Source organism: Schizophyllum commune (genome assembly GCF_000143185.2).
Source record: "Schizophyllum commune H4-8 unplaced genomic scaffold SCHCOscaffold_1, whole genome shotgun sequence".
NCBI lineage: Eukaryota > Fungi > Basidiomycota > Agaricomycetes > Agaricales > Schizophyllaceae > Schizophyllum > Schizophyllum commune.
In genome coordinates this window covers 149,862-176,798 of record NW_026089538.1, presented here as the reverse complement: position 1 = coordinate 176,798, position 26,937 = coordinate 149,862, and the positions used below count along the sequence as shown (strand labels likewise).

General features: G+C 57.2%; 14 protein-coding genes across 14 annotated transcripts; 11 read left to right on the top strand and 3 right to left on the bottom strand.

Annotated features, from left to right (window-relative positions):
* The first annotated feature begins 301 nt into the window (after positions 1-301).
* SCHCODRAFT_02001390 (uncharacterized protein) lies at positions 302-1,532 on the top strand. The gene is made up of 2 exons (XM_050341504.1): positions 302-853; positions 900-1,532. Exons 1-2 carry the CDS (start codon positions 456-458, stop codon positions 1,285-1,287), a joined length of 786 nt encoding a protein of 261 aa, XP_050202603.1. The 5' UTR covers positions 302-455; the 3' UTR covers positions 1,288-1,532.
* SCHCODRAFT_02478005 (uncharacterized protein) lies at positions 1,321-1,731 on the top strand (the record flags this gene model as incomplete). The annotated part of the gene is made up of 2 exons (XM_050342758.1): positions 1,321-1,626; positions 1,675-1,731. Coding segments are annotated over 2 exons (363 nt in total), but the record flags the coding sequence as incomplete, so codon positions are not given.
* SCHCODRAFT_075020 (kinase-like protein) lies at positions 1,678-3,324 on the top strand. The gene is made up of 6 exons (XM_003035453.1): positions 1,678-1,898; positions 1,945-2,082; positions 2,133-2,286; positions 2,335-2,449; positions 2,499-2,737; positions 2,891-3,324. The coding sequence occupies exons 1-6, from the start codon at positions 1,774-1,776 to the stop codon at positions 3,086-3,088; spliced, it is 969 nt and encodes a 322-aa protein (XP_003035499.1). The 5' UTR covers positions 1,678-1,773; the 3' UTR covers positions 3,089-3,324.
* Positions 3,325-3,407: 83 nt separating this feature from the next.
* On the top strand, positions 3,408-5,845 carry SCHCODRAFT_02604078 (uncharacterized protein). Its single transcript, XM_050344084.1, has 15 exons — positions 3,408-3,571; positions 3,623-3,839; positions 3,891-3,917; positions 3,964-3,985; positions 4,047-4,130; positions 4,191-4,264; positions 4,315-4,403; positions 4,509-4,767; positions 4,978-5,019; positions 5,100-5,145; positions 5,205-5,254; positions 5,312-5,331; positions 5,379-5,466; positions 5,520-5,553; positions 5,610-5,845. Exons 2-15 carry the CDS (start codon positions 3,688-3,690, stop codon positions 5,619-5,621), a joined length of 999 nt encoding a protein of 332 aa, XP_050202601.1. The 5' UTR covers positions 3,408-3,571; positions 3,623-3,687; the 3' UTR covers positions 5,622-5,845.
* A 540-nt stretch (positions 5,846-6,385) lies between these two features.
* On the bottom strand, positions 6,386-7,377 carry SCHCODRAFT_02482935 (uncharacterized protein; the record flags this gene model as incomplete). Its single annotated transcript, XM_003036290.2, has 3 exons — positions 6,386-6,760; positions 6,814-7,238; positions 7,290-7,377. The coding sequence occupies 3 exons, from the start codon at positions 7,375-7,377 to the stop codon at positions 6,386-6,388; spliced, it is 888 nt and encodes a 295-aa protein (XP_003036336.2).
* A 129-nt stretch (positions 7,378-7,506) lies between these two features.
* Positions 7,507-8,186, bottom strand: SCHCODRAFT_02001380 (uncharacterized protein). The gene is made up of 2 exons (XM_050341503.1): positions 7,881-8,186; positions 7,507-7,822 (listed from the first exon to the last, which is right to left on the bottom strand). Exons 1-2 carry the CDS (start codon positions 7,911-7,913, stop codon positions 7,637-7,639), a joined length of 219 nt encoding a protein of 72 aa, XP_050202600.1. The 5' UTR covers positions 7,914-8,186; the 3' UTR covers positions 7,507-7,636.
* A 72-nt stretch (positions 8,187-8,258) lies between these two features.
* On the top strand, positions 8,259-8,847 carry SCHCODRAFT_02484505 (vacuolar ATP synthase; the record flags this gene model as incomplete). Its single annotated transcript, XM_003035455.1, has 5 exons — positions 8,259-8,315; positions 8,366-8,447; positions 8,502-8,584; positions 8,637-8,724; positions 8,792-8,847. 5 exons carry the CDS (start codon positions 8,259-8,261, stop codon positions 8,845-8,847), a joined length of 366 nt encoding a protein of 121 aa, XP_003035501.1.
* Positions 8,848-9,666: 819 nt separating this feature from the next.
* On the bottom strand, positions 9,667-11,171 carry SCHCODRAFT_02559240 (uncharacterized protein). The gene is made up of 4 exons (XM_003036291.2): positions 10,660-11,171; positions 10,524-10,606; positions 10,292-10,469; positions 9,667-10,242 (listed from the first exon to the last, which is right to left on the bottom strand). The coding sequence occupies exons 1-4, from the start codon at positions 10,907-10,909 to the stop codon at positions 9,827-9,829; spliced, it is 927 nt and encodes a 308-aa protein (XP_003036337.1). The 5' UTR covers positions 10,910-11,171; the 3' UTR covers positions 9,667-9,826.
* A 243-nt stretch (positions 11,172-11,414) lies between these two features.
* Positions 11,415-12,407, top strand: SCHCODRAFT_02604070 (uncharacterized protein). Its single transcript, XM_003035456.2, has 4 exons — positions 11,415-11,901; positions 11,955-12,024; positions 12,077-12,163; positions 12,219-12,407. Exons 1-4 carry the CDS (start codon positions 11,657-11,659, stop codon positions 12,318-12,320), a joined length of 504 nt encoding a protein of 167 aa, XP_003035502.1. The 5' UTR covers positions 11,415-11,656; the 3' UTR covers positions 12,321-12,407.
* A 169-nt stretch (positions 12,408-12,576) lies between these two features.
* On the top strand, positions 12,577-13,827 carry SCHCODRAFT_02604067 (uncharacterized protein). Its single transcript, XM_003035457.3, has 3 exons — positions 12,577-13,300; positions 13,360-13,426; positions 13,478-13,827. The coding sequence occupies exons 1-3, from the start codon at positions 13,050-13,052 to the stop codon at positions 13,667-13,669; spliced, it is 510 nt and encodes a 169-aa protein (XP_003035503.1). The 5' UTR covers positions 12,577-13,049; the 3' UTR covers positions 13,670-13,827.
* Positions 13,828-14,476: 649 nt separating this feature from the next.
* On the top strand, positions 14,477-17,643 carry SCHCODRAFT_02660733 (glycoside hydrolase family 31 protein; the record flags this gene model as incomplete). Its single annotated transcript, XM_050346489.1, is given in 12 exon segments — positions 14,477-14,642; positions 14,705-15,030; positions 15,087-15,405; positions 15,459-15,536; positions 15,579-15,686; positions 15,740-15,868; positions 15,919-16,052; positions 16,130-16,323; positions 16,343-16,502; positions 16,551-16,695; positions 16,748-16,818; positions 16,870-17,643. The coding sequence occupies 12 exon segments, from the start codon at positions 14,477-14,479 to the stop codon at positions 17,641-17,643; spliced, it is 2,604 nt and encodes an 867-aa protein (XP_050202599.1).
* Positions 17,644-19,941: 2,298 nt separating this feature from the next.
* On the top strand, positions 19,942-22,945 carry SCHCODRAFT_02682120 (uncharacterized protein). Its single transcript, XM_050346742.1, has 8 exons — positions 19,942-20,612; positions 20,661-20,751; positions 20,811-20,827; positions 20,884-20,924; positions 20,975-21,095; positions 21,144-21,639; positions 21,691-22,625; positions 22,682-22,945. Exons 1-7 carry the CDS (start codon positions 20,523-20,525, stop codon positions 22,194-22,196), a joined length of 1,362 nt encoding a protein of 453 aa, XP_050202598.1. The 5' UTR covers positions 19,942-20,522; the 3' UTR covers positions 22,197-22,625; positions 22,682-22,945.
* Positions 22,946-23,488: 543 nt separating this feature from the next.
* Positions 23,489-25,060, top strand: SCHCODRAFT_02604060 (mitochondrial carrier protein). The gene is made up of 6 exons (XM_003035460.2): positions 23,489-23,635; positions 23,693-23,763; positions 23,828-24,094; positions 24,146-24,301; positions 24,355-24,609; positions 24,668-25,060. Exons 1-6 carry the CDS (start codon positions 23,566-23,568, stop codon positions 24,746-24,748), a joined length of 900 nt encoding a protein of 299 aa, XP_003035506.1. The 5' UTR covers positions 23,489-23,565; the 3' UTR covers positions 24,749-25,060.
* A 541-nt stretch (positions 25,061-25,601) lies between these two features.
* Positions 25,602-26,675, top strand: SCHCODRAFT_02522487 (uncharacterized protein). Its single transcript, XM_003035461.2, has 2 exons — positions 25,602-26,566; positions 26,614-26,675. Exon 1 carries the CDS (start codon positions 25,681-25,683, stop codon positions 26,458-26,460), a length of 780 nt encoding a protein of 259 aa, XP_003035507.1. The 5' UTR covers positions 25,602-25,680; the 3' UTR covers positions 26,461-26,566; positions 26,614-26,675.
* The last annotated feature ends 262 nt before the right edge of the window (positions 26,676-26,937 follow it).

Here is a 26,937-nt window from a genome sequence, read left to right as displayed (position 1 = left end):
GCGGCGTGCTCTTTCTGAGACCGGTACTCTAGCATCCGGGTTGTTGTATCGTCATGATGAAGGGGATTCATACTTGCACGCTCGGGCTCAAGTAGACTTTCCGTGAACCATATCAAGAGCGCTGGTTGGGCCGGTCTTGCAATCAAGTGAGAAATTCAGAGTGCAGTACAAAGGTCGTCAATCATGGCGAGCGCGAGAACAATCCCGAGGAATGCATAGACGAAGGATATAACAAGGAGTTCAGCAACACCAAAGCTCAGGAAAAGGCACAGAATCCGTACTTTGTGCCATTCGGGGAATGCCGTAATGGGGAAGCCAAACAAAAGCAAGCACCGGAAGGGGGGCATTGGCGCTCGAGCGCATCTTGAGATAAACGGCGCCGGTGACGCGGAGCAGCAACTCTCTTTATCCTCCTGGTCATCGTGCGGTGCCCGTAAACCGAAGTCAGAGCTCAGATGACTAATATTCCATCAGGAGTGAAGCGCAGTTGGGATGGGGAAGCGGATAGCCAGCCAAAGAGAGCGCGGGAGGAGCCAAGAGACTGGAGAGATGTGCATTTGAAGCCAGGCCGCAAAGCTGGACCACCAGGAGGAGATCGACGGGATAGGGAACGCGAGCGTGATCGGGATACGCGACGTCCCGATAGCAGACGAGGAGACGATTACCGCCGGGGCTCCCGTCGGGACGATAGGCGGCCGAGACGCCCTTCATCCAGAAGACATTCCCCTAGGCGGTCTACGCGCTCCCCTCCAAGGCGCTCCAGGACGCGTTCGCCACGCCGACGTAGCCGTTCCCCGCGACGCGACTCATCGACGAAGCCATCGACAGTGGATGACGAGAAGGAAGAGGGCGAGTGCGTCACACCCTTTCACATGTGTGCGCTAGCTGACTCGCAGCAGGATCTCTCCCCGTCCTCCGACCAACAGGCCCCCGTCGAAGGCTCAAGACACGAATGGCAAGCAGCCTGACGCTACCGCCGATCCCGAGGTCGAAACCGTAGTAACTCCGCCACCTGCCCCCTCGGTAGAAGAGACCCTCGCTCAGCGTCGTGCGAAGCGACAGGCCATCCTAGCCAAGTACGCGGGCATAGCCAGTAATGGCGCCTCCGCTAGCCCGAGCCCCGGCCCCAGTAGTGCGGTTTCCCAGCCGCCTCCAGATTCTGTCGTCAATTCTAACACCGTCACGCCTCAGACCGAAAGTGTCAGCAATGGCACTCCTGCGCTCGCGGGCTCGCCGAAACAGAATGGTGCAGTTTTGTGCTTACTCTCCGCGAATGTGGACCACTGATCCATATATTCAGGCCAGCAGGAGGTGGCGGCTTCGTCGTCGCCTGCTCCTAATGACTTTGCATTGGCTAAAGACGGTGACACGAACGGAGATGTACAGATGACAGACGCGAACGCTCAGGGCGAGCATGTTCTTGCAGCCGACTATGACCCCAGCCATGACCGTCGCGAAGACGAGCACAAGCGCTTCGGCGTCCCTCCTCATCCTCAACAAGCCGCGGAGGTGGTCGAGTCCGAGGAATTCGAAGAGGTCGAAGAGGTTGAGGAAGACGATATCGACGACATGTTCGCGGTCGACAAGCCCGAGAAGAAGGTCAAGAAGGTCCGACGCAAGGTAACGGTGCGTAGCTCCTACACGTTCGTTCTGCACACTCTGACGTCGCGGCAGAAACCTGCCGCACCTGCGCTCATCACGACTACACTGGATTCAGCGTCGGATCCGGAGGGCTACTATACGATCGTCTTGGGCGAGCAGCTCGACAACGGCATGTACCAGGTCTTCTCATCTCTTGGCAAAGGCATGTTCGCGAACGTCGTGCGTGCGCGTATACTGCAGGGTCCAGACACCGGTCGGGAGGTTGCTATCAAGCTCGTGCGGTCGCAGGAGTCTATGTACGTTCTACCTTCGCAGCTCTGCGTCTTACTCATGCTTCTGCAGGCATCGTGCTGGGCAGAAGGAGGCGCAGATTCTGATGAAGCTCAATCAGGCCGACCCGGAGGACAAGAAGCATATCGTCAGGCTCGAGCGGACCTTTGAGCATCGCGGTCATCTTTGCCTCGTCTTTGAGTCTCTCAGGTGGGCAAGCCTGTCGTGCATTACTGGGCCTCGCTGACGACCATCCCTAGCATGAACTTGCGCGAAGTTGTGAAGCGCTTCGGCAAGGACGTCGGCCTCAACATCAAAGCCGTGCGAGCGTACGCCCATCAGCTCTTCCTGGCGCTCAGCCTTTTAAAGAAGATGAACGTCATGCATGCCGATATCAAGCCCGATAACATACTTGTCAGTGTGGCATTCCTTTGTGGTCTCAATGCTAATTTGGAAGTTCAGGTCAATGAGAGCAAGACCGTGATCAAACTATGTGACCTTGGCTCCGCCTCAGATGCGTCCGAGAACGAGATCACCCCGTATCTCGTCAGTCGGTTCTATCGTGCGCCTGAAATCAGTGAGTACATGCTTCGTTGATTAATTGCACCTCGCTAATCTCCGTATAGTCATGGGTATTCCGTACGACCCCTCGCTAGATATCTGGTCCATCGGCTGCACGCTATACGAGCTCTACACGGGGAAGATCCTCTTTCCGGGGCGCTCCAATAACCAGATGCTTCTGCTCATGATGGAGCTGAAGGGTCGCTTCACCACGAAGATGATCAAGAAGGCGAAGTTCGGCGACCTCTACTTCGACGAGATCGGCGCGTTCAACAGCATTGAGCGCGACCCAGTCACTGGCGCTGTGCGTATCTCAACTTTTCTTTCCTCCTGTGCTATCCAGTCTATTTGTCTTGACCCACATCCACCATCGTTCGCTTGACCTTCCTCCCGGATCGCGCCTCGTGCCCATCCTTGCCCACCATATCCGCAATCTACTGACTGATCTATTGCGTAGGACGTGCACAAGAAGGTACACGTGAAGCCGGGACGCGATCTGCGCGCACGGTTGATGCCGCCAGGCACGAAGCTGCAGGATGAAGAGAGCAAGGCGGTACTGGCGTTCGTGGATTTGTTGGATAAGTGTTTGGCGCTCGACCCTGCGAGGCGCATTACGCCGCGGGAGGCGCTTGCACATCCCTTCATCCGCGGGTGAGTGGTGTGGGCAGTCGTTGGACGTGTCGCGCTTGTGGATGAGACGCGCGAGATCGTTGTCGTTCTGCTTGGGACCGGGTATAAGGGTATAGACAAGGCGGGTAGGGGCTCGTCCTATGTTCACGGGGACGCGCGACCGGCCCTATAATATGATACGTATGACGGACAGGGATGCGTTCACTGTGTATTATAGACCCGAAATGCAGGCAGATCATGTCGCATGACATTGACGAGATTGCTCGTGTTCGCATTCTCACAGACTATCAAACCTTTCCAGCGATGGGAGGGGGCGAGCCCGCGTCATGCGGGTGGCGTGTTTGTCTGCCGAGCACGGGCGGAATGGTTCCGCTGGGGGCGTGGCCAGATCGGTGTCGGGGGCGTGGTCTTGGGGCATGGTTCGTGGGAGGCAGCTATTGTGCTGCGCTCGGTAGTGCGGGAGGGGTGATAGCCGGGTGGAAGAGTTTGGGAATATAAGGGCGGGGTCGTGAGTATCGATATCCTTTACCCCACCTGCTGCGTCTCACGGTGATTGCTGATTGTGCATTGTACTTTGGTCCGCGTCACTTCGAGTCTTCGACCAACTACCAACTATCAACTGCCATGACGGGAAAGCTGCCTACTTTCGACGAGTTGCCGCATTACAAGGACTTTGCGGGGTGTGCTTGGGGCGTTTGGGGGAAGGAGGACCAGCTTGGGACGGTTAACATCTTGACGGAGGATGTGGTGAAGCGCGCGACGACGGAGGAGATCAAGTGAGTCTCGGCGCGTTTGTTGATCCTTTGGTCCACTGACCTTTGTTACAGGACAGGAAAGACGGTCTCGTTGAACTGGTAAGTTGGGTTCGCGGCGCGAGGTCACGTTACTGAATGTATACAGGCCCGTGAACTTTCCGGAAGGCGTAAGTTGTGATCTGCTGTCTTCGCTGAATGAGTGCTCATGCAGCTACCTCGCTTGCATAGCCCCTGTTCAAGCGCAAGACGCCTGAGATCACTCAGAAGGAGCTCGGTGGCCTGTCGGTATGCCGCGACGATGAGATCAACATCGTGCGTATTGCACTGATATGTCCGTTCGCCCGCCCGCTCACACTCAGCCCTGCCCCACAGAACACCCAATCCGGTTCGCAATGGGACGGCATGAAGCACTTTGGTATCTTTGACGGGATGGTTTACTATAATGGGTAGGTTTTGTGGCACCAGCCTATCTAACCTTACTGACGCGCGTCAACAGCGTCAAGGGCTCCGACCTCCCGTCCGGACCCCTTCACATCCCCGACCCGCAGCACATTGACCCCAAGCTGAAGCTGCTCGGCGTGCAGAGTAAGTCGCTGTCATTTCATCGCCGGAAACCTGCCCGATTTCATCCCCGACCTTTCCCTGACCTCATCCCCGGCATCCGTTCCCCACCCACCTAACCCCTCCCAGACTGGGCCGAACACGGCATCTGCGGGCGCGGCGTCCTTCTCGACCTCGTGCGCTTCTACACCGAGGGCGGAAAGCCACTGCCCTACGATCCCTGGACCGCGCACCCCATCCCGCTCGCCGACCTCGAGGCGTGTGCAAAGAAGCAGGGCGTGACGTTCCGGGAGGGCGACATCTTGCTCCTGAGGGTCGGCTTCATCAAGAAGTGGAACGAGAGCTCGTTGGAGGCGCTGGATGCGTTGAGTAAGAGGGAGGAGACTTTGTGAGTATCTTGTTCTTGTTTTTTTTTTTGGTTCGTGACACGTTTGTATGCCTTTCCATCGCTTTTCCTTTGACGCCTCGCTTTCCCTTTACGCCTCGCTTTCCTTTGACCCTCGCTTTTCCTTGGCGTCTCGTTCCCTTCACGCCTCGTCCCCCCTTACGCGTACGTGTCCATGTCGGCCGTCCCTACTAACCCGCGTTTGACATGCAGTGCCGGAATCGAGCAGTCCGAAGACATGAAGCGGTTCTTGTGGTATGTCCCTTACATTGCGTCCGTCCGGACACGGCGGGCGGACCCAGGGCCGTGCGACGTACTTACGTTCGCGCCTTCAGGAATAACCACTTTGCGGCCATCGCCTCCGACCAGCCGTCCCTCGAGGTGTGTCCGGTATCGTCATGATCGCCGTGGTCCCGGACGCTCCCTGACCCTGTCTCCAGCGCTGGCCCACGCCGGAAGGCGTCCCACATCTGCACCAGACGATTCTTGGGTGAGTAATTGCAGTCGAATGGACACCTATATCGGCTTACTGACGCGTCACTCGCAGCCTCTGGGGTATGCCTCTGGGTAAGGCAGATTGTCGAAGGTTGTTTCTGGCTGCTGACATCGTGCAGGCGAGATGTTCGACCTCGAGAAGCTCTCGGACGAGTGCGCGAAGGCGAAGCGGTGGACGTTCTTCTTCAGCTCGTGGCCGTTGAATATGTATGTCATCCTCTTCCTCTGCGTACTGAGTGATTTGCTGAAGATCTATCTAGTATTGGCGGAGTCGCTAGTCCTCCGAATGCTGCAGTGCGTCTTTCACCGCTAAGGATGTCGGTGTGCCAGGTATACTCACTCGCTACCAGGCTTATTTCTGAGGGTGATGCGGTCGAAAGACGAGTCTTGCGAGTCTTCGGAAGCATAGTAGTACTGGCTGACTCAATTTATCCTCACATTCCATGTACACGTACGAACACAGCACCAGTACCCACCCGCGTGATTCGGCGATTCGTGCCATCTATCCACTCTACATTTTAGTTGGTTCGCGCTCAGCGAGGCGTTCGCCCGAATGTCATAGCGAAGCGTTCGCCACAGATGGCACAAGCTGCACGGTCGGATGGTTCGTACAGCACCATGGACATGACACCTTCAGAGGTGAGTACAATTTGTTTATTCAAAGGAGTTGAGGGCCCTTCTGTCTGCCAAATATTCGAGCACCTGCGGTACTTTGCAATCGGGTCCGAGTGTTTACCGGAAACAGAGGTAAACAAACCGAAGTGCATCACGGTGGCGCGAGCGTGACGATGACCTTTGGAATAGTTGCAGGAGATCTCTGAAGACATAAAGCTTGAAGCAGAGAGGTAAAGCTTGACGCAGAGGAATAAAGCTTGAAGCAGAAGCACTAAACATGAGGAGGCAGGTATAAGAACACCAGCAATGCGCGGAGAAGACAAGGTGCCCCACAAAAGAGAAAGTTACTGGTGCTGGACATGAGCCTCGAAGAGGCGACTGCAATGAGCATTGAGTGTATGTCCGCGTATAAATTCGGTGGGCGCTATGATACAATGAATCCCTCTACAAAGTCTTCTGTGTGGCTACAGATCTTTTGCGTGGCTACAGGTCTTTCGTGCGACTATACAGTCTAGTCAAGCAGGTTCCCATCCGGCCCATACGGGAAGGCCAAAATCGCCGGCCCCGCAACGGTCGTGTCATCCGTCGCCGCCGTCGCGTTGTTCGTCGCAACCGCGTACACCGTACCCTTCAGGTCGCCCGGGATGGTGACCTGCCCGTCTGTGACTTGCACGAACGTCTTGTCGAGCCCGCTGAAGAAGGCGATGTACATGTCGCCGGAGGCGTCGGTATCGTTCGCGTAGGCAACGCTAACGGAGTCGCCGGGCTTGCCGTCGCCAAGGGTGAGCGTGGGGAAGGCCTTGAAGGGCAGCGTCGGGTTGGAGTCGGGGCAGGAGACGATGAAGGCGCTGGCGAGGGAGTACACCTCGTTGAAGGTCAGGGCGGTCTAAGGCGCAGATGAGTATGGGTTGATATCGAAGGAGGTGCGGCAGTGCTTACATCGTACGCCCCACTCCACGGGTTCTCGAGGTGAATCGCCGACGCCACCCACGCCGCGTGGCGCGCCTCCGTCGACAAAATGACCGCCGCCGCCGTCAGCGCGTCCGACGACTGCAAGTACTGCGCCGCGCCCGCGTACGCCGACGTGCCCACGCCCTCCAGGACCTGGCTCAGCGCGGCGAAGCTCTGCGGGTCGTGCGCGGGAAAGCTGTACTCGCACGCCTGCGTCGCGGCGTCGCCGAGCACGGCCGTGAGCGTGTCGACGTGGCTCTGCTCGTGCGCGCCGATCTCGACGAAGCGGCCGCGGGCCCACTCGGGGAGGCCCGCATTCGTGAAGTCGTCCTGGGTGTAGTTGGAGAGGGCCTCGTGGTAGAAGGTGTTCTCGAGGTGCTCGAGGGTGAGGGCGTAGTTCAGGACGACGGTGTCTGGGAGGGAGGGTCAGTTGCGGTCGAGGGCAGGCAGGAGTGAGAACATACCTGTAATCTCGCCGTCGTTGTTCCTCTTCGCTTGAGGCAGGGCCGACGCGGCAGCGATGGCAAGGGAGACTGCGAGGAAAGAGATCATGCTGTTTTTATATTGCGTGTTGGTGTTGCGGTGGTGTTGTGTTGTCGTAAGTTGGAGGCTGAAGGCGAACGGGGAAAAAGAGCGGCTCCCTCCATGCTTTTATACTGGAATCCCCTATACCGTAGAGACATCGCTCTTGATGAGACTCGAGGAAGAGGACGGCTGCGGTCAGACGTCTCGTCGAGCGCGCCGTTGACAGTGCTCGGGCATCCCGGATAGCGCCATTTCGCATATTTCGCGCTGCTCACCAGACGTACGACTATATGAGACCCTCGGAAAGAAGCACTTGTGATCCATAGCCTAAACCAAACGCGCAGGACGCGCTGCTTGAGGTGCTTCGCGATAAGCAGTGTCGTATGAGCAGCGTGTGCCCGAGCAGCATCCAAGAAGTAGATCTGGGCACCCCCTGAGCCATAGAACAGAGGGATGAACGATGGAAAATGGGCTTGAAGGCCGGAATTAGCCACCACCAGCAAATGCGAGACTCTTAAAGTCAGACTTACAGTGAAGGCTGTGGTGGAGAAACGGGATGGCATCTAAGACGTCTATACTGTTGCTAGTAAGCAATAACGTGACCGCGTAGGCTGGTGACCGTGCGCAGTGCTGAGGGAGCTGCATCCTATCCACCGCGCCACCGTGCGCGCTTTAGAGCCCAAGTGAAATGCCGTCACTTGGGAAATTATGCAGGTAATCCATAAGGTTCTTTGCGTAGGGTTTCGCAGTCGAACATCAGGACTATAGAGTTGGCGAGGACGCACAAATACGAAGTCGAACTTCTACATGACCGTTCGGAGCAACGCGTGATCTCATGACGCCAAACCCGGACAAAGCTTATCGCCCTTGTCCTTCACCGGTCACTCTCCCGGACCGCGTCGCGAATCATGGCGAGCAGCACCTCCTTCAAGGATAGGAATCTCATTGCTGTGATCGGGGATGAGGTGCGTCAGATGATTTTATCCAAGGGCCTAGCCGCCTGACGAGTACGCAGGACTCAATCACTGGGCTCCTGCTCGCGGGCGTGGGACACATTAACGAGCAACAGAAGAAGAACTTCCTCATTGTGGATGCGAGTGCGTGACTATGACTGACTGCGATCCATTGCGCTGATCTCTGTGCCTTTTCAGAGACCCAAGTATCAGCGATCGAGGCCGCATTCCAGGAGTTCACCGAGCGGAAGGACATTGCCATACTGCTCATCAATCAGCACGTGCGTCGTAGCGCCATCTAGTCCGCTGCCCCCTCTTACACCTCTCTGTCAGGTCGCCGAGAAGATACGGCCAACGGTAGACAAGTACCAGCAAGCCTTCCCCGCGCTCCTCGAGATCCCCTCCAAGGATCACCCATACGGTGCGCCACCACACTGCCCTACACAGCGCAAGCAGCTGAACATGTCCTTACCCCTTCCCTCCCCCAGATCCCTCGAAGGACTCCATCCTCAAGCGGGTCCAGAAGCTATTCGGCGATGCCTGATCCTCCGGACCCCGTATTTATGGCCCACACCATCCCCCTGGACGCTGCAATTCTACAATGTACTTCGATAATGCATACCCCACGACGAGCAGGTGACGAATGAAAGAACTCGCAAGCCCTCGTCCGCTCCTCCGCCACGCCCAAGTACCGGTAACGCCAATGCGCGTTACCGTGCCCCAAACGCCCCACCTCCAACGCTGCGGCCTTGTCGTGCACGATCTACAGCCTCATGAAGTCATCGTTAGCAAAGCGCGCTAGCGTGAACCCTCGCTGCACGAGGATCGACTCACTGCACGAGGACCGGCTCGCTGCAATCGGCTCTGGCAAAACATCTGTTCAGGTTCATTCTGCATATGTTCTTCTCCTCCCGTGACATTCACCCTTCCCTTCTCCCGTAACATTGCCCATCTTATTCCTCGCCCTCCCTTATATCTCGCCCTGCCTTCTCCCTCGCACTTTTCTCTCGTACCAGGGCCTTTCAGGTAGCAGATATGTACCACTGTCATGATGTAGTTCCCCTCGTCGCCCAAAGCGGACTATGAGCTCACAAGTCTCCGGACTGGGAACTCACGAGTCTCTGGACTAGGAGCGACGGACAACCGGGGCGGGAGGTGTGACACGACACTCGTACATGTCACGGTTCGACGGTCATGTCACGGTTCGATTTCTCGAGCACGACGACCTCCGCATAGCAGACCTCCGCATAGCACGACGGCCTTCGCATAGCAACACAAGCTCTTACTGGCGCATAGACGATGGCCAAATCCACTGAATGACATCTTTCTTTTCTCCTCAAGTCTCTTTTCATGTAAGAAAGTCTCCCTCCATACAAATCCCGCGACAAGGATAAATAACAAGATAAATAACATCACAAAGTCGTGGCGCGTCTCCGATAATCGTAGTCCCAAGGCGAGCACCGCAGTCTCTTCACAGACCGAGGGGAAGTTCCACAGGACACCGATCCAAAAGCAAAGCCCGCTTAGCAGTCCGCCTTGTACTCGCCGTTCGTGTCCGACTTGACCTGGGCGTCGAACTTGAGGAAGGTCGAGCGGTCGTCCTTGTTGGCCACAATGTCGTCGATCTTGAGCGCCCACTTGTAATGCCCCTCCGTCTTATCGTCGTACTCGAACCACACCCACCCCGTCGCCACGAACGGCACCTGCCCCGACCCCTGCGTCGTGCACGTCGTCACGTCGAAGTTCACCTTGCACGTCTTCCCGTTCGGCACCGCGATCGCGACCGTCTGCGTCGTCTGCTGGTTGTTCTCGGACGTCTCCGTCGTCGAGAGCGTGTTTGTGAACTTGGCCTCGACGGAGGTGGAGGAGGTGACATCGGCGACCTCGGGGATGCCGACCTTGACGGAGACGGTCTCGCCGATGGCGAGGGAGGCTTCTTCTGGGGGGAGGGTTAGTAAGAAGTAGGGTTGAGAGGGAATGAGACGCACGGGAGACGGTCTGCGAGGAGGAGAATTTGGTGCCGGTGGTCTCGCTGACTGTCGCGGTGCCGTTCGTGCCGGAGACGGTCGTGTCGAGCGACTGCGACTGCGTCGTGCACTCGGGGTCGCCGTCGATGGTGATGTCGCCGGCATCCTCAGCGCAGATTTGCGCGGGCTGCTCAGGGTACTGTGAAGAGTTGAGTCAGAGGACGCATGGGCGGGTTGCATGCGAGATACTCACGTCCTCATCGTTGGTAACGATCTTGCGCGAGCCGTCACCCCAGTTGTCGTTCGCCTTCTGCTCGAGCTGATCCCAGCCGGGAACTAGATAAGCTTAGTGAGCGAGAGGATAAATCAATCGAGAGGGCAAAACTCACGCTTCTGGACATCGTCTGCGCTCATCGAGCTGCAGGCGCCGACGTCGTCGCGCTTGACCTTCGGGAAGGCGCTGCGCTCAACAAAACCAAGGTGCACACCGCGCGCGTCGTATGCGATGATGCGCTTCGTGACATCGTCGATGGAAAGCTTCGTCGCATGCGCCGGCACCGACTCGAGGCGGGGCATCGGCGTGGCGCTGGCAAGCAGCGCGAGCGCCAGGGAAGCGAACACGAATGAGAAGCGGGCCATGGCTAGCAAATAAGATAGATGGACGAGTCGTCAAAGAGCAAGATCGCAAGGACGGTAAAAGGAGCGACAGGAAGGAGACCTGAGAAAGAAAAGAAAGAAGGGAATTTGTGAGGTAGGAGGGAAGGAAAGGTTGGGCTTTATACCTCCCTCGGCGACTTTGAAGCAGGGTGCTGTCATCCTGCGCAGTCTCTCATACAAGTTGTATGTACGCATCGCTGTGGAGCGCAGAGAGTATGGACTCGGAGCAGGACATGTATGATTTCCTGATCGTCGCTGTGATGAACAAGTTGAACTGTTTCAGGCCCGAATATTTGCTCATGTTTGGAAGGACGGAATTTGCCGGCGGCACGCGATGTCCGTGGCGGTCCTCATCCTTCTCCTGAATCGTCATCAATAACCGCCCTCAAACACCAGCTCCCCAAAATTGGGACACTATGTATTGGATCCCACTTCTCCAGAGCCCTGCCCCGGCTTCGAACTAACGTACGTACCGCCCTCCAACCACTTCGAGTCGGTAGTGCCCACCATTGTCTTCGCCTATTCGTAGAATCTCCCTCACTCATCAGTACACAAAGCGAAGAAAAGAGCCCCCAATCAACGGGAATCCTCCGCGCGTATCGATGCGAGGCTGTACGGGACAAGCAGCTGACCGTCTGGGCTTCGCGCCGTTCACTTAAAAGACGGCCCCAATAGCGAGTTCTGCAATCCTCTTGCCTTCGTACGACCGCCTACGCCAGACTTCTGAAGATGGACCTCACCCTCTCCACATCCGACATCATGGAAACCGTCTTCAGCGATGGCACTGGGCGTGCACTCTATCGCACGCATACCAATCACCCTGCCGTCCCGCACGAGACGGCGCTCTACCGCGTAGCGTCCGAGTCTGGCGGAGACCTTCGAGTCGGGCAGGTCACTCTGGCCGGGATACGCGACCATTTGGTCGTAGTGAATGGCCTGGATGTTACGCCGGTGAAAAAGAAGAAGCTGTCTGCGTACGTTATAGGCAAAGCGTCGTCCAAAGCGAATTATACTGATTGATGGTCAGCTCGCAAACGTTCACCGCGTCCAATGGTCGATCGTACAAATGGAAATCGAATGCTATGGGCAGCTTCACTGTACGTCCTCTCGTGTGTCCGAAGTAAAGGCATCCTGAGCAGATTTAAATAGCTCGTAGACGACGAGACCAAGGAAGACATCGCAACTTATGAACGCCACTCCGTGCTGTCATCGCAGTCGAACAGCCTTCACATCGAGGTGAAAGGGCTTCCGATTGTCGAGGAGCTCCTCGCGACGCTGATCTTTATGGTAGCCATTCACCGTCGTAGGGCAGCGGTCAGCGGAATGTCGTAAAGCTGGCATACGAACATGTGTAGTACTACTGTGTTCTGCAGGTCGTCGCAGTGGGGCCTGACTTTGGCAGTTTATGAGCCTCGAATGTCGATGTAAGCGCGCTACATGTAGCAATTGGCTAGAACAAGACTCTCCACTCCAATATGCATCACCTCAGCATACTTGTGCATCGTGTCGTTAGCTATGATAATGCGAAAGCGAAGTTCAACTATGGTCACGCTAAGCTCGGAAAGTCCCGATAATCACGTGGAGGCTATTGTTCTCCCCGATTTGGCACGTCTTGTCGCCGTCGTTCTCGACTCAATCTCAGCTTCCCACAACCTTTCGATCGCGCGCAGCAGCGAGCGGCTGTCTCATCCCGTCTTCATCAAGGTCTCGAGGCACGACTTAGTGCTCAAGTTGCAGAAGACGAAAGATCAAATGGCGCGAGGCGCTCTTGTTTGAGGGTGTCGGCGGCGATGACGAGGGCGTAGGGCAAGACCGAACGCGCAAGGCAAGCCCGAAGACGGACTGGCCGACTGCTCACCACTGCCACAAAGGTCAACAATAGCATTGAGTCGGACTGGCAGCAGGACAAGACGTCGAACGTGAAGCCATCGCTATGACAGCCGAGGCTGTGCGCGTCGAGGAGCTGAGGTACCGCCTGACTTCGCGGCCTTCGGGCGCTCCACGGGCAGACTCTTCAAGTTTCTCGCCTCAATAACCGATCTGCCTTGCTCTTTGTCCCATACCACCACCACCACCACCACCACCTACAATAATCTCAGCAAGCCCACCTCCCTGCCAGACCATGGAATTCACCCTCTCCGACCTCGACATCCTCAACACCGTCCTCCTCGACGGCGCCAACTACGGGCACTACCGCACACACACCAAGCTCCTCCAGCTCTACCCGCGCGAGACGAAGCTCTTCCGTGCCGCGCCTGGACAACCGGGTGGGGAGGTGGAGGTCGGCTCGGTGACCCTAGGCGCGTTCCGGGATCATCTGGTCGTGGCGAATGGCCGGGACGTGACGCCGGTGCGGATGCGGATGATGAGCGTGTAAGTTGGGGGACGCGTTCTCAGATTCATGTATTGTGGATTGACGAGGAGGTCCACAGGTCGGAAACGTTCGCCGCCTCGGACGGCCGATCGTACAAGTGGAAGGCGGATACGGGGAACTTTACGGTGCGTGGATACATCCTCCCATACCCAGACCGTACTAAAGTGCTTGTATAGCTCGTAGACGACAAGACCAAAGAAGTCATCGCCTTCTTCGAACGTCACTTCTTCCTCTCCTCCAAACCCAACAAGGTCCACATCAGCCAGAAGGGCCTCCCCATCATCGACGAAATCCTCGCTACCCTCATCTACATGGTCGCCATCCAGCGCCGTCGGCAGAATCGCCGTAACGATGGCTGGGTTTCATGAGCTGCTCTCGCTTGTCGGAGTGTTCCTGTAGCGTGTCGAACGAGCGACTCTGTATCACTACTAGTAATGTACCCTATCTATTTGTCCTTTATTTACTGAGCTACCGTGTATGCTATATCAGGATCCTATCTCCAATGTATTCCTTCTGTCGTACAAACCTCTACTGTGTTCGTCAAACGAGTATCAGTGCTCACTGCTCCCCAGGTCGTTGCGTGCCATGGAAAGCGGGCTCGCGTGCGAGTGCAGCCCCCTTCACCGCATCCCTTCAGACGTCCTTTTGTCAATCTAGGCCAAAGGTTGTGAGGGAGGTGAGATGGCACTCGAACAAAGAACAATTGTAGATGCGGCCACGAAGGGCGCCCGCTCCCTCCCTCGGTCCGCTTTACCGTCGCTTCAATAGCAGCACTGCGTTGCACCCCTTTCGAGGCCGTCCTCATTGCATCCTTTCGTGGCCTTCCTCATTGCATCTTCTTGCGACCTTCCTCGTTGCATCTTTTCGAGGCCTTCCTCATTCATCGCCTCTACAGGAACGTCATATCGCCCACGCTCTCGAGGCATCGATGTCTGCCATCCTTTCCCATCCCGGAGACGGATTCCGAGGCCGCCGCAGGTCAACTGATGGCAGACCATCCGCGCTCGTGCTCATCACCCCGGGCACTTGACTCGGGGAGCTTCGTACACTCTAGTATATATGCCTTCGATGCCTGGTGAGCTTGCAACTCGCTCATCCCCCCCTTTACTCTTGACATCGTCATGAAGGGCGCGGTATTTTGTGCAGCGGCGGCGCTTGTCGCGCCCACGCTCGCGATGTACGTTGACCCCGCGCGTCTCGACGCGTGTGCGGGGTACAACTTGGCGAGCGTGGAGCAGGCGGACAACCAGCAACTCCGCGCGACGCTGAAGCAGGCGGGCAACTGTGGTGTCTTTGGAGACGATATCCCAGAGCTGATGCTGGAGGTCACGTACGAGACGAGTGCGTATCCAGTAATCGTCTGTATCTCGCTCGAAGGGCCTAGCTGACAAGCTGGCCGCCAGATCAGCGCATCCACATGAAGATCACCGACGCCGCAAACCAGCGCTACGAGATCCCCGAAGACCTCATCCCGCGGCCGGGCGCGTCAGACGAGGTCGGTCAGGACACGGCAGAGATCAACTTCAACTACACCGAGTCTCCCTTCTCTTTCACCGTCTACCGCACGTCGACAAACGAGGTGCTGTTCAACACCGCGTCGTACCCACTCATCTTCGAGGATCAGTACTTGCGCGTGAAGACATCTCTGCCGGACGCGGCGAATATGTATGGCTTGGGCGAGCATACACATGGATTCCGGCTGGATAATCATGATACGACGCTCACTATGGTGAGTCATTTCTCTTGCAAGAGTGAAGGAATATCATCGACTGACCGTCCTGCTAGTTCAACCGCGACGCCCCCTTCGTTCCCACCGGAACCAACCTCTACGGCTCGCACCCCATCTATCAAGAACACCGCGAGACCGGCACGCACGGTGTCCTCCTCCTCAACTCCAACGGCATGGACATCAAGCTCAACGATACGGACGGCGCGACGACCCTTGAGTACAACGTCGTTGGGGGGGTTCTGGATTTCTATTTTCTCGCGGGGAGCGAGGAGGATCCGACGGCCGTGGCGAGGCAGTACGCGGAGGTGGTGGGCACGCCGGCGGAGATGCCGTACTGGAGCTTTGGGCTGCATCAATGTCGGTATGGGTATCAGAGTGAGTGGATAGTCGAAGGGTGGGACTTGATCTCTGACGACGCCCAATGCCAGACTTCGTTGACCTCGCCGATGTCATTACCGGGTATGCCAATGCAGGCATCCCTCTAGAGACGATGTGGACGGACATCGGTAAGTATGCTCTTGCTTGCCTAAGAAGTGGGCTAACCTGAGTAGACTACATGCACCGGCGTCGCGTCTTCTCACTCGACCCCGACTATTTCCCCTTGGACCGTATGCAGGAGATCGTCAAGTACCTGCACGACCACGAGCAGAAATACAGTATGTGCTCGAGTCTGCTACCCCCAAATCTTGCTCTGATTATTGCGCTTTAGTCATGATGACCGACCCGGGCGTCGCCTACGTCCCAGGAGAGAACTACGAGGCCTACAACAAGGGCATCGAGATGGACATCTTCCTCAAGCAGGAGAACGGCAGCGATTTCCTCGCCCTCGTCTGGCCTGGTGAGTCCATAGCACTTCCTCTTGCGGTACACGACTTATGACATGGCCAGGCGTCACTGTCTACCCCGACTGGTTCCACGACAAGACGCAGGAATACTGGTCGCTCATGTACGCCAACTTCTTCAACCCCGACACCGGCATCGACGCCGACGGCTCCTGGATCGACATGAATGAGCCCTCGAATGTGAGTCTCGTTACTTGATGCCTCACTATTATGATTGACGACGCCGCTCTTCAGATGTTCGACCGTGATAGTGACAGGGACATCTTCCAGCAGGCGAAGGACGGCAACCTCCCACCCGAGCGCAACGAGGCGAACAAGCCCGACCACGACGCACCTATCTTTCAAAATGGTACCGCACGGAGAAGCTGGCGAAGCGGGATATCATGGACCCGCCGTACGATATAGACAATGTGTATGGGGAGCTTTCGGCGAAGACTGCGGACGTGAGTTGGTCGTGTTGTAGAGGAGAGCAAGGCTGACGATGCTGAGCAGATGGACATCAAGCACCGGAATGGGCTGTTCGAGTACGACACGCACAATCTGTTCGGCCTGTCGATGAGCAAGATCACTCGACAGGCGTTGCTTAACCGCAGGCCTGGCCTTCGTCCGTTTGTTCTCTCTCGTTCAACGGTAAGACGGGGTATATAGAGGCTGTCATCATATGCTAATGCCCGCCAGTTTGCCTCCACGGGTCGCCATGTCGCTCATTGGCTCGGTGACAACGAAAGCAACTGGGACCAATACCGCAACTCAATCGCCAACATCCTTGCTATGGCCGCAGTATACCAAGTCCCCATGGTCGGCGCTGACATTTGCGGCTTCAGTACGAATACTACTTTGACCTCGAATAGCCAGCGCTGACGAGAATACCTCAGATCGCGACACGACTGAGAACATGTGCGCTCGCTGGGCGGCTCTCGGCGCCTTCTACCCTTTCATGCGTAACGTGAGCTCTCTAATACTTCTTGGAGGAATCCCGGGGCTGAACCATGGCTAGCACAATGGCGACAGCAGCATCAGCCAGGAATACTATCTCTGGGAAACCGTCACCAACGCCGCCAAGAACGCCATCGAAATCCGCTACCGCCTCCTCGACTATTTCTACACCGCCATGCACAAGCAGCACAGTGACGGCACGCCCGCTATCGCCCCTCTCTGGCATTACTACCCAAAGGACGCGAACACCTACTCCGTTGACACCCAGTTCTTTTTCGGCCCGAACGTCATGGTGTCGCCGATTCTTGAGGAGAACGCGGAGAGCAGGGACGCGTACTTCCCGAACGACATCTTCTACGACTGGTACTCCCTTACGGCGCTCCAGGGCCCGGGTGAGAATGGGGTGATGAACGCGAATATCACGTCGATTCCGGTGCACATCCGGGGAGGGTCCATCTTGCCGCTGCGCGTGAAGGGGGCGATGACCACCGCCGCTCTGCGTCGCACGAACTTCGAGTTAGTCGTCGCGGTGGGGTTGGATGGGACGGCAGAGGGCACGCTCTACATCGACGACGGCGTCAGCATCGAGCAGCAGAAGACAACGGAGGTGACGATGAAGTACGACAAGGGCACACTTACTGTGGATGGGACCTTCGACTACGATGTGGGCGACGTGAAGCTGGAGCGCGTGCGTGTTCTGGGCGTCGGCGCTGCACCGGGGAGCACGAAGCTCGATGGCGAAGAGGTCGAGGGCGTCGGCTTCGACCAATCCAAGGGAATCTTCGATGTCCCTATCGACCGCCCGCTTGGCAAGTTTACCCTGGTGTTGTCATAGACTGTCACGGTAGTAGTACTAGTAGTTGGACATCCGCAGGACTTCAGGAGATTCGTTCCTATTTATCTATTTATTGTGTGGGTTTACTAGCGCATGAATTGTCTGAAGACGATGTGGAACCTTCATGAGGGACAGACGTGCGGCCAAGTATGTTTTCTCGGCCACAATATGAGGCTGTGGTATACGATTGCCAAGGATTCGAGACTGCAGCTCATATGCTCTAGACTGGCGAAGATCGCCGCGAGGATGTGGTCTTAGCGGCGACTTGGTGGCGCGATACCAAGGATCGCCTGTCTGAGCGCTTTCCTATGCATCCCTGACTTTCGTGGCTTCCTGTCTTCTTCTTATCGCGAATCCTTATAAGCATGTAGGTTTTTCCATTAATGAAGGCGTAGGTAAACTTGGCGCACATTGTCCGTATTTTCTCATTCCTGCGGGGAGACTGAGTGTGGAAGACATCAGTACGCGGAGACCTCTTGCCGTCCGAGGAGCGCAACCATATGCCATCGACGGTGCGCACAGAAGAGCCCATGCCACCGCAAATGGCTATGCGAAGAGCGTGCAAAGCCCAAGCGGAGACATGCGACTATTGACACCGTTCTTCTGTCACATCACCCGAGGCGCACAGGCGGTTGAGCCAGAAGCTGATGTACCCAACCTCGACATCAAAACTCGTTCAGTCGAGATCAGATGCCAGCGGGACGCGTATGGTGGGCGTTCGAGGTGGGCTATGCCCGCGCACGCTTGCCATCATGGCTGCACGCTGAGCGTGGTGGTGAACCGTAGGAGATAGACCGTCTTCGCCGCCAATGGCATGGACGTCCATGTCGACCGCACCGGACGACGACCATAGCCCAAAGCTGTGCAGAACGTGCATAGCACGTGACAAAAAACGTGACCTATGTTGAACTTCCCAATTCAGCGTGGCCTTAATTCGCGCCCCAGTTGCTTCGACTGTTACACCATCGTCGCGCATCGGGTGGTGATGGTTGTTATCTATTGCCGTTTAGTAGTCAAGCGACGGGATATACGATAGAGCTGCTGTCTCGAGATTGTAGGAACGTCCTCGTCCGTGGAGCGCTGTCAGCGTCAATGCCGCTGTCCGCGGAAACCAAAGGTGGAGTGGAGTACCTGATACAGTGGCCCTCTGCGCGGGAAGAGAATGAGATGTTCTAGCCAGCGGGAGGCGACGCGATGAGAGGGGTTTGATGCAGGTCGAGCGCGATAAGGCTTGCGAGCAAGAGCGGATATGAAAATCTTCTGCACAGAAACCGTTATTTCCAGAGGACTGCAAACATTACGAGGCCGGGCCTCCACTTGATCTCCACATAGGTCGCTATAGTGCGTCCGCAGAGCTCAGCTGAGAGCTGAGAGGTAGGTTTGGGCGGTCATGATGTGCAATGGGCTCCACTCAAGTTCTCGACCGAACGTTCTCGCTTGTGGTCTGAAATGAGAGGACAGCGCTATCGACATGGCTAGCACTTAGCACAGAGGGCATACTTTGGGACTGAGCATCGATCGAATACGAGGTAGTACGGGCGTAGCAGCGCCGGCTGACCCTCGAATCGAACTCTCGCGCAGACGCTTCGACGTATTACACGTGTATTGTCGTCGAAGGCGGATCCAGCTTCGAATGAACTAGACAGCCCGGTACCGCGGTAGACGTTGAAGAAGCCGGTTACATTTTGCGGCGCAAAGAGCACGACTTATTGCTATGCCATCCATGGGTTGCAGGCGGATCTCGTATCGACGTCGAAGTATAACAGACGCAGTACGAGAAGCAGCAATCCGGTCGAGTCTAACGACACCAGAGTGAGCAGAGATGTGTATATCGATGAAGCCACGGACAATCGGCATGGTCGATCGAGTGCAGTCATTACGATACGCAAGTACGAACTGCCATTTGTGGCGCTCTACGGTGAAGGTCTTGAGCTGCACGCTACGCTGGCAGTCAAGAGGCGCTTGTGGATACCCAAGATGCGTACACAAAGTGCAGACGATCCGGTTATCGGGCGGGGGCAGATGGGCGACCTTCGATGCTGATTGAGCGATTCCGACGCAGTTTAGACGGCCCCGGAGCGGAGCACAGTACGCGCTAGCCAAGAGAACGTCCAAATCGGATGAATGCGCGTTCAGGACGGTCGACCAACTGTTCAACTTGGTTCAATGGGTTGCGAGAGCGATGCGACCACTGTCAGGATCACAGTGCCTGGCATGTCAGCGATGCGATCCGTTCGAGACGTGTTAGCTATCCAGCGCAACTCCAGCGCAGCGCGGGAGGGAATGCAGGCGCCGAAGATAGACTTCAGTCGTGGGTGGCGGCGGGATTCTGTGGAGCGTCTGTTGGCTTGTCGACTGCGTTTGCATGGGAGGACCTCCCGCTCCCCATTGACCCCGGGGGGACCAGAGCGGCGCTGTCATCCGGGAGAGCACGATGAAGGGGAGAGATTTGAACATGCCACCGGATCGAGTGGAGGAAAATGAAGCCCCGGGCCCAAGCCAGGAACGGGCTCGCTCCATGGCAACGCAGCGATACGTCCTCCGTCCTTCTGGGCGCACGGTACACGCAGAGCTGTCGTGCAGCCTCCGGTGTGCGTTGCTGCGAGTGCCCCGAGCACTGCTCGACGGGCAGGCGTCTAAATTTTGCGAACTCCTGGAATAGAGTGTGACCCAAGCGTGACGCCCGCATCAACCTTTGAAATAAAACCACCGGGCACCCCTCACCGACCGCTATCTTTTCCCGCTCGCCGCGTCTCTCCTCTCCCTCTATCACCTCTTTGGCCTCGCGCCGTCGCTGGGGCTCTGTGTACGAAGTTCATAGCTGCTCACAGCACTCACACTCCTTTCCCGATCCCCCTCCTTCCCTCGACGCGCTCACGATGCTCTCCAACATTATATTCCTCGCCGCCTCTGCCGCCCTCGCGCGCGCCCACGGCACCATCTGGGGCCCGGGCATGTACTGTGCCAACGTACGTGGTTGACGACGCGAAGCGCAACAGAGACTGACGGTCGAACAGGAGGGCAACCCCAACGCCGACTACCCGTCGAAGCAGAACTCGTACCACACCGGGTACCCTCTCTATCAGCTCCCCTGGGACCAGTTCTGGCGTACGTCCCCCATCCTCCTTCCCTGTCTTCGCAGTTGCTGACGGCCAGCACGTTCGCAGTCAACAACAACCGCAACGTATGTCGCGCTGGAATCGAAACCTGATCTCGATTGACAGCTGACAACCGCAACAGTGCAAGAACGACCCTCCCCCCGATGGCGAGTTCATGGAAGTGTGCGTGCGCCGGCAGCTCGCTCGACGCGTATCACTGACCCGTTTCGCAGGCCCGCCAACGGCGTGATGAAAGTTCAGTTCGCTAGCGCCCGCGCCCACACCAACTACGGCTGGGACGGCAAGTTCTACACCGGCTTCGTCGATGGCTTGACAGGCTACGACGTCAACATGGTGCGTGTCTCGTCACCAACGGCAAGTTGCATCTAACGCACCCCTCAGAACGAGCCCAACTGCGTCACCTCGCCGAACATCCACGCGCAGAACGCGTCCATGGTCGCCGGCTCCGCCTTCGCGATCGCCTACAAGTCCGACATCAACGACGTCGGCCTCGAGGACATGGTCGTCTTCTCCGTCAACCAGCACGCGCCGTGGATCACCGTCGACTACGAGTACGAGGTCCCCGACCTACCCGCGTGCCCCGACGGCGGCTGCATCTGCGCCTGGAGCTGGATCCCGAACGGCTGCGGCGAGGCGAACATGTTCCTCAACGCTTACCGCTGCAAGGTTACCGGCGCGACTAGCCAGCGCACCCTCGCGAAGCCCCAGGCGCCGGTGTACTGCGAGAACGACGACTCCGCATGCGTGAAGGGCGCCAAGCAGCTCATGGTTTGGCACCAGGCCGACGGTATCGACAACATCAACGTCGACAACCGCAAGCAGGCCAGCGGCAAGTGGGCGTCCCCAGCCTACAATGACAAGTGCGGCTTCGCGCACGGTGAGTTCAACTTGAACTTCTGAGTCACGTGGTTCTGACAGATATGTTCAGGCGCGCAGACTGACATCTTCGCTGATGGCAACGACTCTGGCTCGTCGAGCAGCGGCAACAACAACGGCGGTGCTTCTGCCTCTACGGGCGGTAATGTCAACGTCGCGTTGCCTGACTCTTCGACCTCGAGCGAGGAGCAGCAGTCGACTTCTTCCTGGGAGCAGCCCACCTCCACCTGGGAGGAGCAGCCCGCCTCAACCTCCTCTTGGTCTGAGCCGTCTTCATCCTCGTCATCGTGGGTAGACTCTTCTTCGGCGTCGGAGTGGAGCGAGCCGACGACGTCCAGCTCGTGGTCCGAGGAGCCGGCCTCAACCTCATCATGGGAAGAGCCCTCCGCCTCGTCCACCTGGTCTGAGTCGTCGAGCAGCGAGTCCAGCTCGACGTGGTCCTCATCCGCCGCTGACTCGTCTGCCACCAGGCAATGCCGGTCCCGCGCCTCCCGCCGCAGCCTCCGCGCCCGCAACGCGCACGCGAACCACCGTCGCGCCTCGCACGGCGGCCTCTAAATGGCCCCGTCGCCCGCGCCGGCGCCGTACATAACCAACTCCTCACGGACCGTCCTTGTACATCACCTAGCGCCGCCTCCGACGGCCCGCCTCCGCCTTGCCTCCTAACTCTACCTCCCCCTATTCCCCTCACGATCGTTCATACCCATGCCCGAGCTGCTGCTGCTGTACCACCTCGGGCGCAGACCGGAGTTCCATGTCATGCTGGCCCAGTGGGATGGCTCACGTTCTTAGATTCACGACGATCTCACCACGCCTGGCTGCTACCGCGGGCTCGCGCGCTGGCCCGCCTTCGCCTTCGTCCTGTTCCCGTCCTCTTTGCTCTCATCTATCCTTCGCTGTTCGCTGTTCTTTCTTCCGTACTTCCTTCATCCCACTGGTGGTTTTCCTCCCGCTTCGTTCTCACCTTATCTCGTATGAATTACTGTGGTTTGTAGTGTTGTCTCTCGGCTTATTAGGGTGCGGTCGCTCACGCGTTTCTGCAGCCAGTACTTACCCACCGTCCTAGTGCGCAAGCAATCGATGTTTGTGTATCCGCTGTCCGTAGATACTCCCCGTATCCTGACTGAACGCGGCCGACGACGCCTAGTATTGCTGCCAGAACTCACGCGAGCTGGGTGAGATGATGCGCTTGTTCGTTCGTTGTATATGATACTGTTTGTGTGTCTGCTACTGTACCGAGGCCGTGTGTACTGGCTACCACGCTCAATAGAGGTTCGGGCAACCCGATAGCATCGTGTGCAGTCTTCGTTGCGGGCGCGAGCGATGTCAGGCACGCACTCTGTGCGGAGGAACTTCTTCGGTGATGGAAATTTGGGTTTTCTGCCTTGGCGGTGGGTCTGGCTCGGTCTGGCTTCGACACCTGTCGCTTGTTTCTCCAGAGGAATGTGCGGGGTCGGAAAATTGGGATTTTTGCCCGAATTATAGGGGCTAGAGCGTCGACAGGCGCTTTCGACAGCAACTTCTTCGAGCTGTGGCAGCGTCCATGGAAGAGGTGCAATAAGCATCAGCGGATACTTGTGAACAGTTGATCCCAAGATGGATTTATTTGACGACCGCTTGCTCGCCAACTTTATCTTCGCGAAGCAGACGGCGGGCGAGCACGCATTGGCACACCAACGAATATGATCCTACCTTACGCCGTGCGCTAGGCAAAATTCTCGAAGGACAATGGAGGTCGAGGAACGTGCAACGATGCCCGAACCCGCGAAGTTCAACATGCCGACTTTACCATTTCGGCATTAGCCGATCCGCACGAGCGCGCCAAAATTTGTGCAAATTACAGCTTCCGGGTTCTCCGCCTCCTCCTTTACCTTCCCCGCCCTCCTACCTCGTCGTTTCGCCCGTCTCCCCCTTCTCCTGCATCAAAATGTCTCCCCCCATGACTGGCAAGAGCAAGGAGTCCGGCACGGCCCGTGTACTTGGTTCTGGGACCTCAGGTGCGCAGTCATGTACGGCCTCGCGATGCGTTGAGCTCATATGCGTACTTTCTGTAGGGATTGCTGAGCTCTTGGTTTTCCACCCGGTGGACACCATTGCGAAGCGTCTCATGAGCAACAAAGCGAAGGTGCGCGCTGCTGAACCCCTTCCCGCGCATACCCGATGAGGCTAATGCGGTTCCCTCCCCCCAGGTGTCCATGGCCACCCTACAGCCCATCATCTTCCGTGACTACGCGACCGCGCCCTTCGGGAAGAAGTTCTTCTCCCTCTTCCCCGGTCTTGGGTACGCCGCGGGCTACAAGGTCGCGCAGCGTATATACAAGTTCGGCGGCCAGCCCTGGTTCAACGACATTATCACGCGGAACTACAAGGAGAAGTTCACGAGCGCGTTCGGCGAGCGGAATGGGAAGCTCATGATCCAGGCCACGGCTGGCAGCTTGACGGGCATTGGTGAAGTGGTGCGTAGGGGATGCTGTCGCATTGACGCCGGGCGCTAACAGGTTTTGCAGGTCCTGCTTCCCCTCGACGTGCTGAAGATCAAACGCCAGACGAACCCGGAGGCATTCCGTGGTCGCGGTGTTTTCCGCATCTTCGCTGAGGAGGGTACCGCACTGTACCGCGGTTGGGGCTGGACTATGGCGCGCAATGCACCCGGCTCCTTCTCGGTGTGTTGCCTCAACTCCCTACAATATGTGCGCACTACTTACTCGTCTCCCAGCTCTTCGGTGCCGCCGCCTTCACGAAGGATTACGTCCTCGGCGTCAAGGACTACTCTAAGGCCACATGGGGCCAAAACTTCGTCGCGTCGATCGCAGGCGCGGTCGCTTCGATCACTGTTGCCGCCCCCCTCGACACCATCAAGACCCGCATCCAGAACGCCAACTTTGAGAACAAGGTCTCCGGTGTCACCGTCATCAAGGACCTCCTCAAGGATGAGGGCGCGTCTGCGCTGTTCAAGGGTCTCACGCCGAAGGTGCGCGACTTGTGCTTCAGATGCTCACTGAACGGCATTTCTGACGCACCCTTCGTAGATCTTGGTCGTCGGCCCGAAGCTCATTTTCAGCTACACCCTCGCGCAGTCGCTCATCCCCCTGTTTGCGAACTACGTCTAGACGGCTACGAGCGTCGCGGAAAAGTATCTATACTCAACTTACATCGGGCTGCGTAGATGATCATGGAGCACGAGGGCGAGGGGTTCTGCCTGCTCGCGCAGTATGTCGTCCACGGGCAGCGCATGGCTGTTCTCGCTCGTAGGCAGCCAGGGAGGCCACTGGCAGATATGAACCACCCATGTGGTGCATGGGCACGCCGTACTAATATATTGTATCCTATCTACAAGCTACTACTAAGCACTAGATGTATCGTACCTGTTAGACGTTACGCACCACCACTCAATGCATGGGTTCATGTCATTCTTTCACCGATTCATGTCGTGTCTTCATCGAATTGTAGGGAGCGGGATCATCAACGAGCTATTCGTGCGAGGGTGAGCAGTTCCTCCGCTACTTTGGCTCGAGACTGATGGACTTGCCAATTCTTTCCCCGGGCGCAGATGCAGACGGCCGAGCCCTGTTCGTGGAATCTTCCGGTGGGTCTCAATGCGTTCGCATGTATCCGTTTTGCTGATAGCTCTCTAGGCTCAATATAACCGTTCGCTACTCGCCTGGAATAAGTTCTGGACATTTCGGCCTTTCAGCTGTCCTGCATTGATTGCTTGTGAGAGTTTTATTCCCGCCTGCTCTCAAGTAATGGCCAAGGAAGATGCGTATATTGATGGGCTGACGATTTCTTGTAGGCTTAGTGGCACGGAAATTCGCCTCGTCAAGCAAAGAGAACAATGGGTCAAGTCGTGGGAAAACGATGCAACGTGGAAGTCACATGACCGCAACGCGATAAAACCCAAGCAGTCGCGCGCCTTTGCGCTTTGTTCACGCTTGTCAGCAACCCCCAACTGCTTGGCAACAGCCACCGCTGATTTCTCGCTTAAACGACGCAGCAAACACCACATACGCATCAACAAACCCACCATTCATCATCCTTCACGATGGGTATCCCTTCGACCTCGCGCACGTCGAAGCCGGCTGCGACAAAGCCTATCGCAGCTGCTACACGCAAGGCGTCTACCTCTGACAAGGACAAACGCTCCGCCGCTCTAAAGCACTCCAGCAAGCGCCCGTCTACAACCGAGTCGGCCAAGGGGTCCAACGCCAACGCCGATCCCGACAAGTTCACCTGCAAGCGCTGCGGTGCTCTAGTCCTCGACTGCAAGAATCTGAAGGTCACTGAGCTTCTCAATGCTCCGCGCAAGGCGATGCAGGATCACAAGCGCAAGTGCAGCGGCGCGCCTCACCCGAATTTCAACGTCGCCCGTTCTCCTTCGACTGCTACCTCCTCGAAACCCGCGCGCACATCGTACATCGTTCGGGGAACGAAGAGCAGAAGGGACACTGCGATCGACGCGAAACGCCCCGCTGCCGCAGGCAACTCCCGACCGTCTTCGAAGCCCTCGACCTCTTCTGCTGTGCCCTCGCGACCCACGAGACCCAAACCCAAGGCCGCCTGCACCAAGGCCCCTTCCAAATTCGATTTGTACCTCCGCGAGATCGACGAGGCGGAGCGCGCGCGGAAGGAAGCAGAGGCGAGGGCCAACGCGGAGTTCATCATCGACCGAGGGCGCAAGCGGCGCCTAGAGGCCGAGATGGCGGCGAAGGAAAAGGAGGAGAAGGCGACGATGGATGCCGCGATGGAGATCATCTACGGTGGGAAGTCGAAGAAGGTGGACGATGAGGCGATGCCCGCGGCGAAGAGGCAGAGAACGGCCTGAGAGCTTGGGATGCGGCCGCGCATGGCCAGTCTGGCGCCTTGCAATGCTCAGGTGTGTGGACAGCTGGTCATTATTGACTTTTTGTACTGACTTCCCATGATCAACAGAACGATGGATCTAACAACGATGTTGAATACACTCACCATGTACTTTCCATGTATATACTTACTCTCTGTCCGTAGTCTCAACCTTTCTCTCATCTCCCTCAATCATTTTCATCTCAAGCCCCGCGTCGCACCTTTCGTGAGCGCACACATCAAGTCTCACTTGGGGTCGAACATGCGCTGCGACGACTGCCCAAACCCTCATCGGAATGTGCCGACGCTGGTTACGTTCATGTGGCGTCGCCGAAGCCCCTGGTCTTGACGCTCGCGCACCCCAGGCTCCGCCATCAATCTTCCTCGAAAGTCCATCCCATGCTGGCTTTGCAATGATTGACCCAAATCCACATGAGCTATTGAACATCGCCCCTTGTGG

Bases quoted from the DNA above. Each gene is read 5' to 3' on its own strand.
- SCHCODRAFT_02559240 (XM_003036291.2), bottom strand. From the start codon at position 10,909: ATGGCCCGCTTCTCATTCGTGTTCGCTTCCCTGGCGCTCGCGCTGCTT. The intron at 10,607-10,659 runs GTGAGTTTTGCC...AAGCTTATCTAG, and splicing joins CGCAGACGATGTCCAGAAGC to TTCCCGGCTGGGATCAGCTC. The intron at 10,470-10,523 runs GTGAGTATCTCG...AACTCTTCACAG, and splicing joins TCGTTACCAACGATGAGGAC to TACCCTGAGCAGCCCGCGCA.
- SCHCODRAFT_075020 (XM_003035453.1), top strand. From the start codon at position 1,774: ATGTACCAGGTCTTCTCATCTCTTGGCAAAGGCATGTTCGCGAACGTC. The intron at 2,287-2,334 runs GTCAGTGTGGCA...TTGGAAGTTCAG, and splicing joins TCAAGCCCGATAACATACTT to GTCAATGAGAGCAAGACCGT. The intron at 2,738-2,890 runs GTGCGTATCTCA...TCTATTGCGTAG, and splicing joins GCGACCCAGTCACTGGCGCT to GACGTGCACAAGAAGGTACA.
- SCHCODRAFT_02604060 (XM_003035460.2), top strand. From the start codon at position 23,566: ATGTCTCCCCCCATGACTGGCAAGAGCAAGGAGTCCGGCACGGCCCGT. The intron at 24,095-24,145 runs GTGCGTAGGGGA...CAGGTTTTGCAG, and splicing joins TGACGGGCATTGGTGAAGTG to GTCCTGCTTCCCCTCGACGT. The intron at 24,610-24,667 runs GTGCGCGACTTG...CACCCTTCGTAG, and splicing joins TCAAGGGTCTCACGCCGAAG to ATCTTGGTCGTCGGCCCGAA.
- SCHCODRAFT_02604070 (XM_003035456.2), top strand. From the start codon at position 11,657: ATGGACCTCACCCTCTCCACATCCGACATCATGGAAACCGTCTTCAGC. The intron at 11,902-11,954 runs GTACGTTATAGG...ATTGATGGTCAG, and splicing joins AAAAAGAAGAAGCTGTCTGC to CTCGCAAACGTTCACCGCGT. The intron at 12,025-12,076 runs GTACGTCCTCTC...AGATTTAAATAG, and splicing joins ATGCTATGGGCAGCTTCACT to CTCGTAGACGACGAGACCAA.
- SCHCODRAFT_02604078 (XM_050344084.1), top strand. From the start codon at position 3,688: ATGACGGGAAAGCTGCCTACTTTCGACGAGTTGCCGCATTACAAGGAC. The intron at 4,265-4,314 runs GTAGGTTTTGTG...GCGCGTCAACAG, and splicing joins GGGATGGTTTACTATAATGG to CGTCAAGGGCTCCGACCTCC. The intron at 5,146-5,204 runs GTGTGTCCGGTA...CCCTGTCTCCAG, and splicing joins CCGACCAGCCGTCCCTCGAG to CGCTGGCCCACGCCGGAAGG.
- SCHCODRAFT_02604067 (XM_003035457.3), top strand. From the start codon at position 13,050: ATGGAATTCACCCTCTCCGACCTCGACATCCTCAACACCGTCCTCCTC. The intron at 13,301-13,359 runs GTAAGTTGGGGG...GGAGGTCCACAG, and splicing joins CGGATGCGGATGATGAGCGT to GTCGGAAACGTTCGCCGCCT. The intron at 13,427-13,477 runs GTGCGTGGATAC...GTGCTTGTATAG, and splicing joins CGGATACGGGGAACTTTACG to CTCGTAGACGACAAGACCAA.
- SCHCODRAFT_02001390 (XM_050341504.1), top strand. From the start codon at position 456: ATGACTAATATTCCATCAGGAGTGAAGCGCAGTTGGGATGGGGAAGCG. The intron at 854-899 runs GTGCGTCACACC...GACTCGCAGCAG, and splicing joins GACGAGAAGGAAGAGGGCGA to GATCTCTCCCCGTCCTCCGA.
- SCHCODRAFT_02682120 (XM_050346742.1), top strand. From the start codon at position 20,523: ATGCTCTCCAACATTATATTCCTCGCCGCCTCTGCCGCCCTCGCGCGC. The intron at 20,613-20,660 runs GTACGTGGTTGA...ACGGTCGAACAG, and splicing joins CGGGCATGTACTGTGCCAAC to GAGGGCAACCCCAACGCCGA. The intron at 21,096-21,143 runs GTGCGTGTCTCG...CGCACCCCTCAG, and splicing joins CAGGCTACGACGTCAACATG to AACGAGCCCAACTGCGTCAC.
- SCHCODRAFT_02001380 (XM_050341503.1), bottom strand. From the start codon at position 7,913: ATGCCATCCCGTTTCTCCACCACAGCCTTCACT. The intron at 7,823-7,880 runs GTAAGTCTGACT...CCGGCCTTCAAG, and splicing joins TCTCCACCACAGCCTTCACT to CCCATTTTCCATCGTTCATC.
- SCHCODRAFT_02522487 (XM_003035461.2), top strand. From the start codon at position 25,681: ATGGGTATCCCTTCGACCTCGCGCACGTCGAAGCCGGCTGCGACAAAG.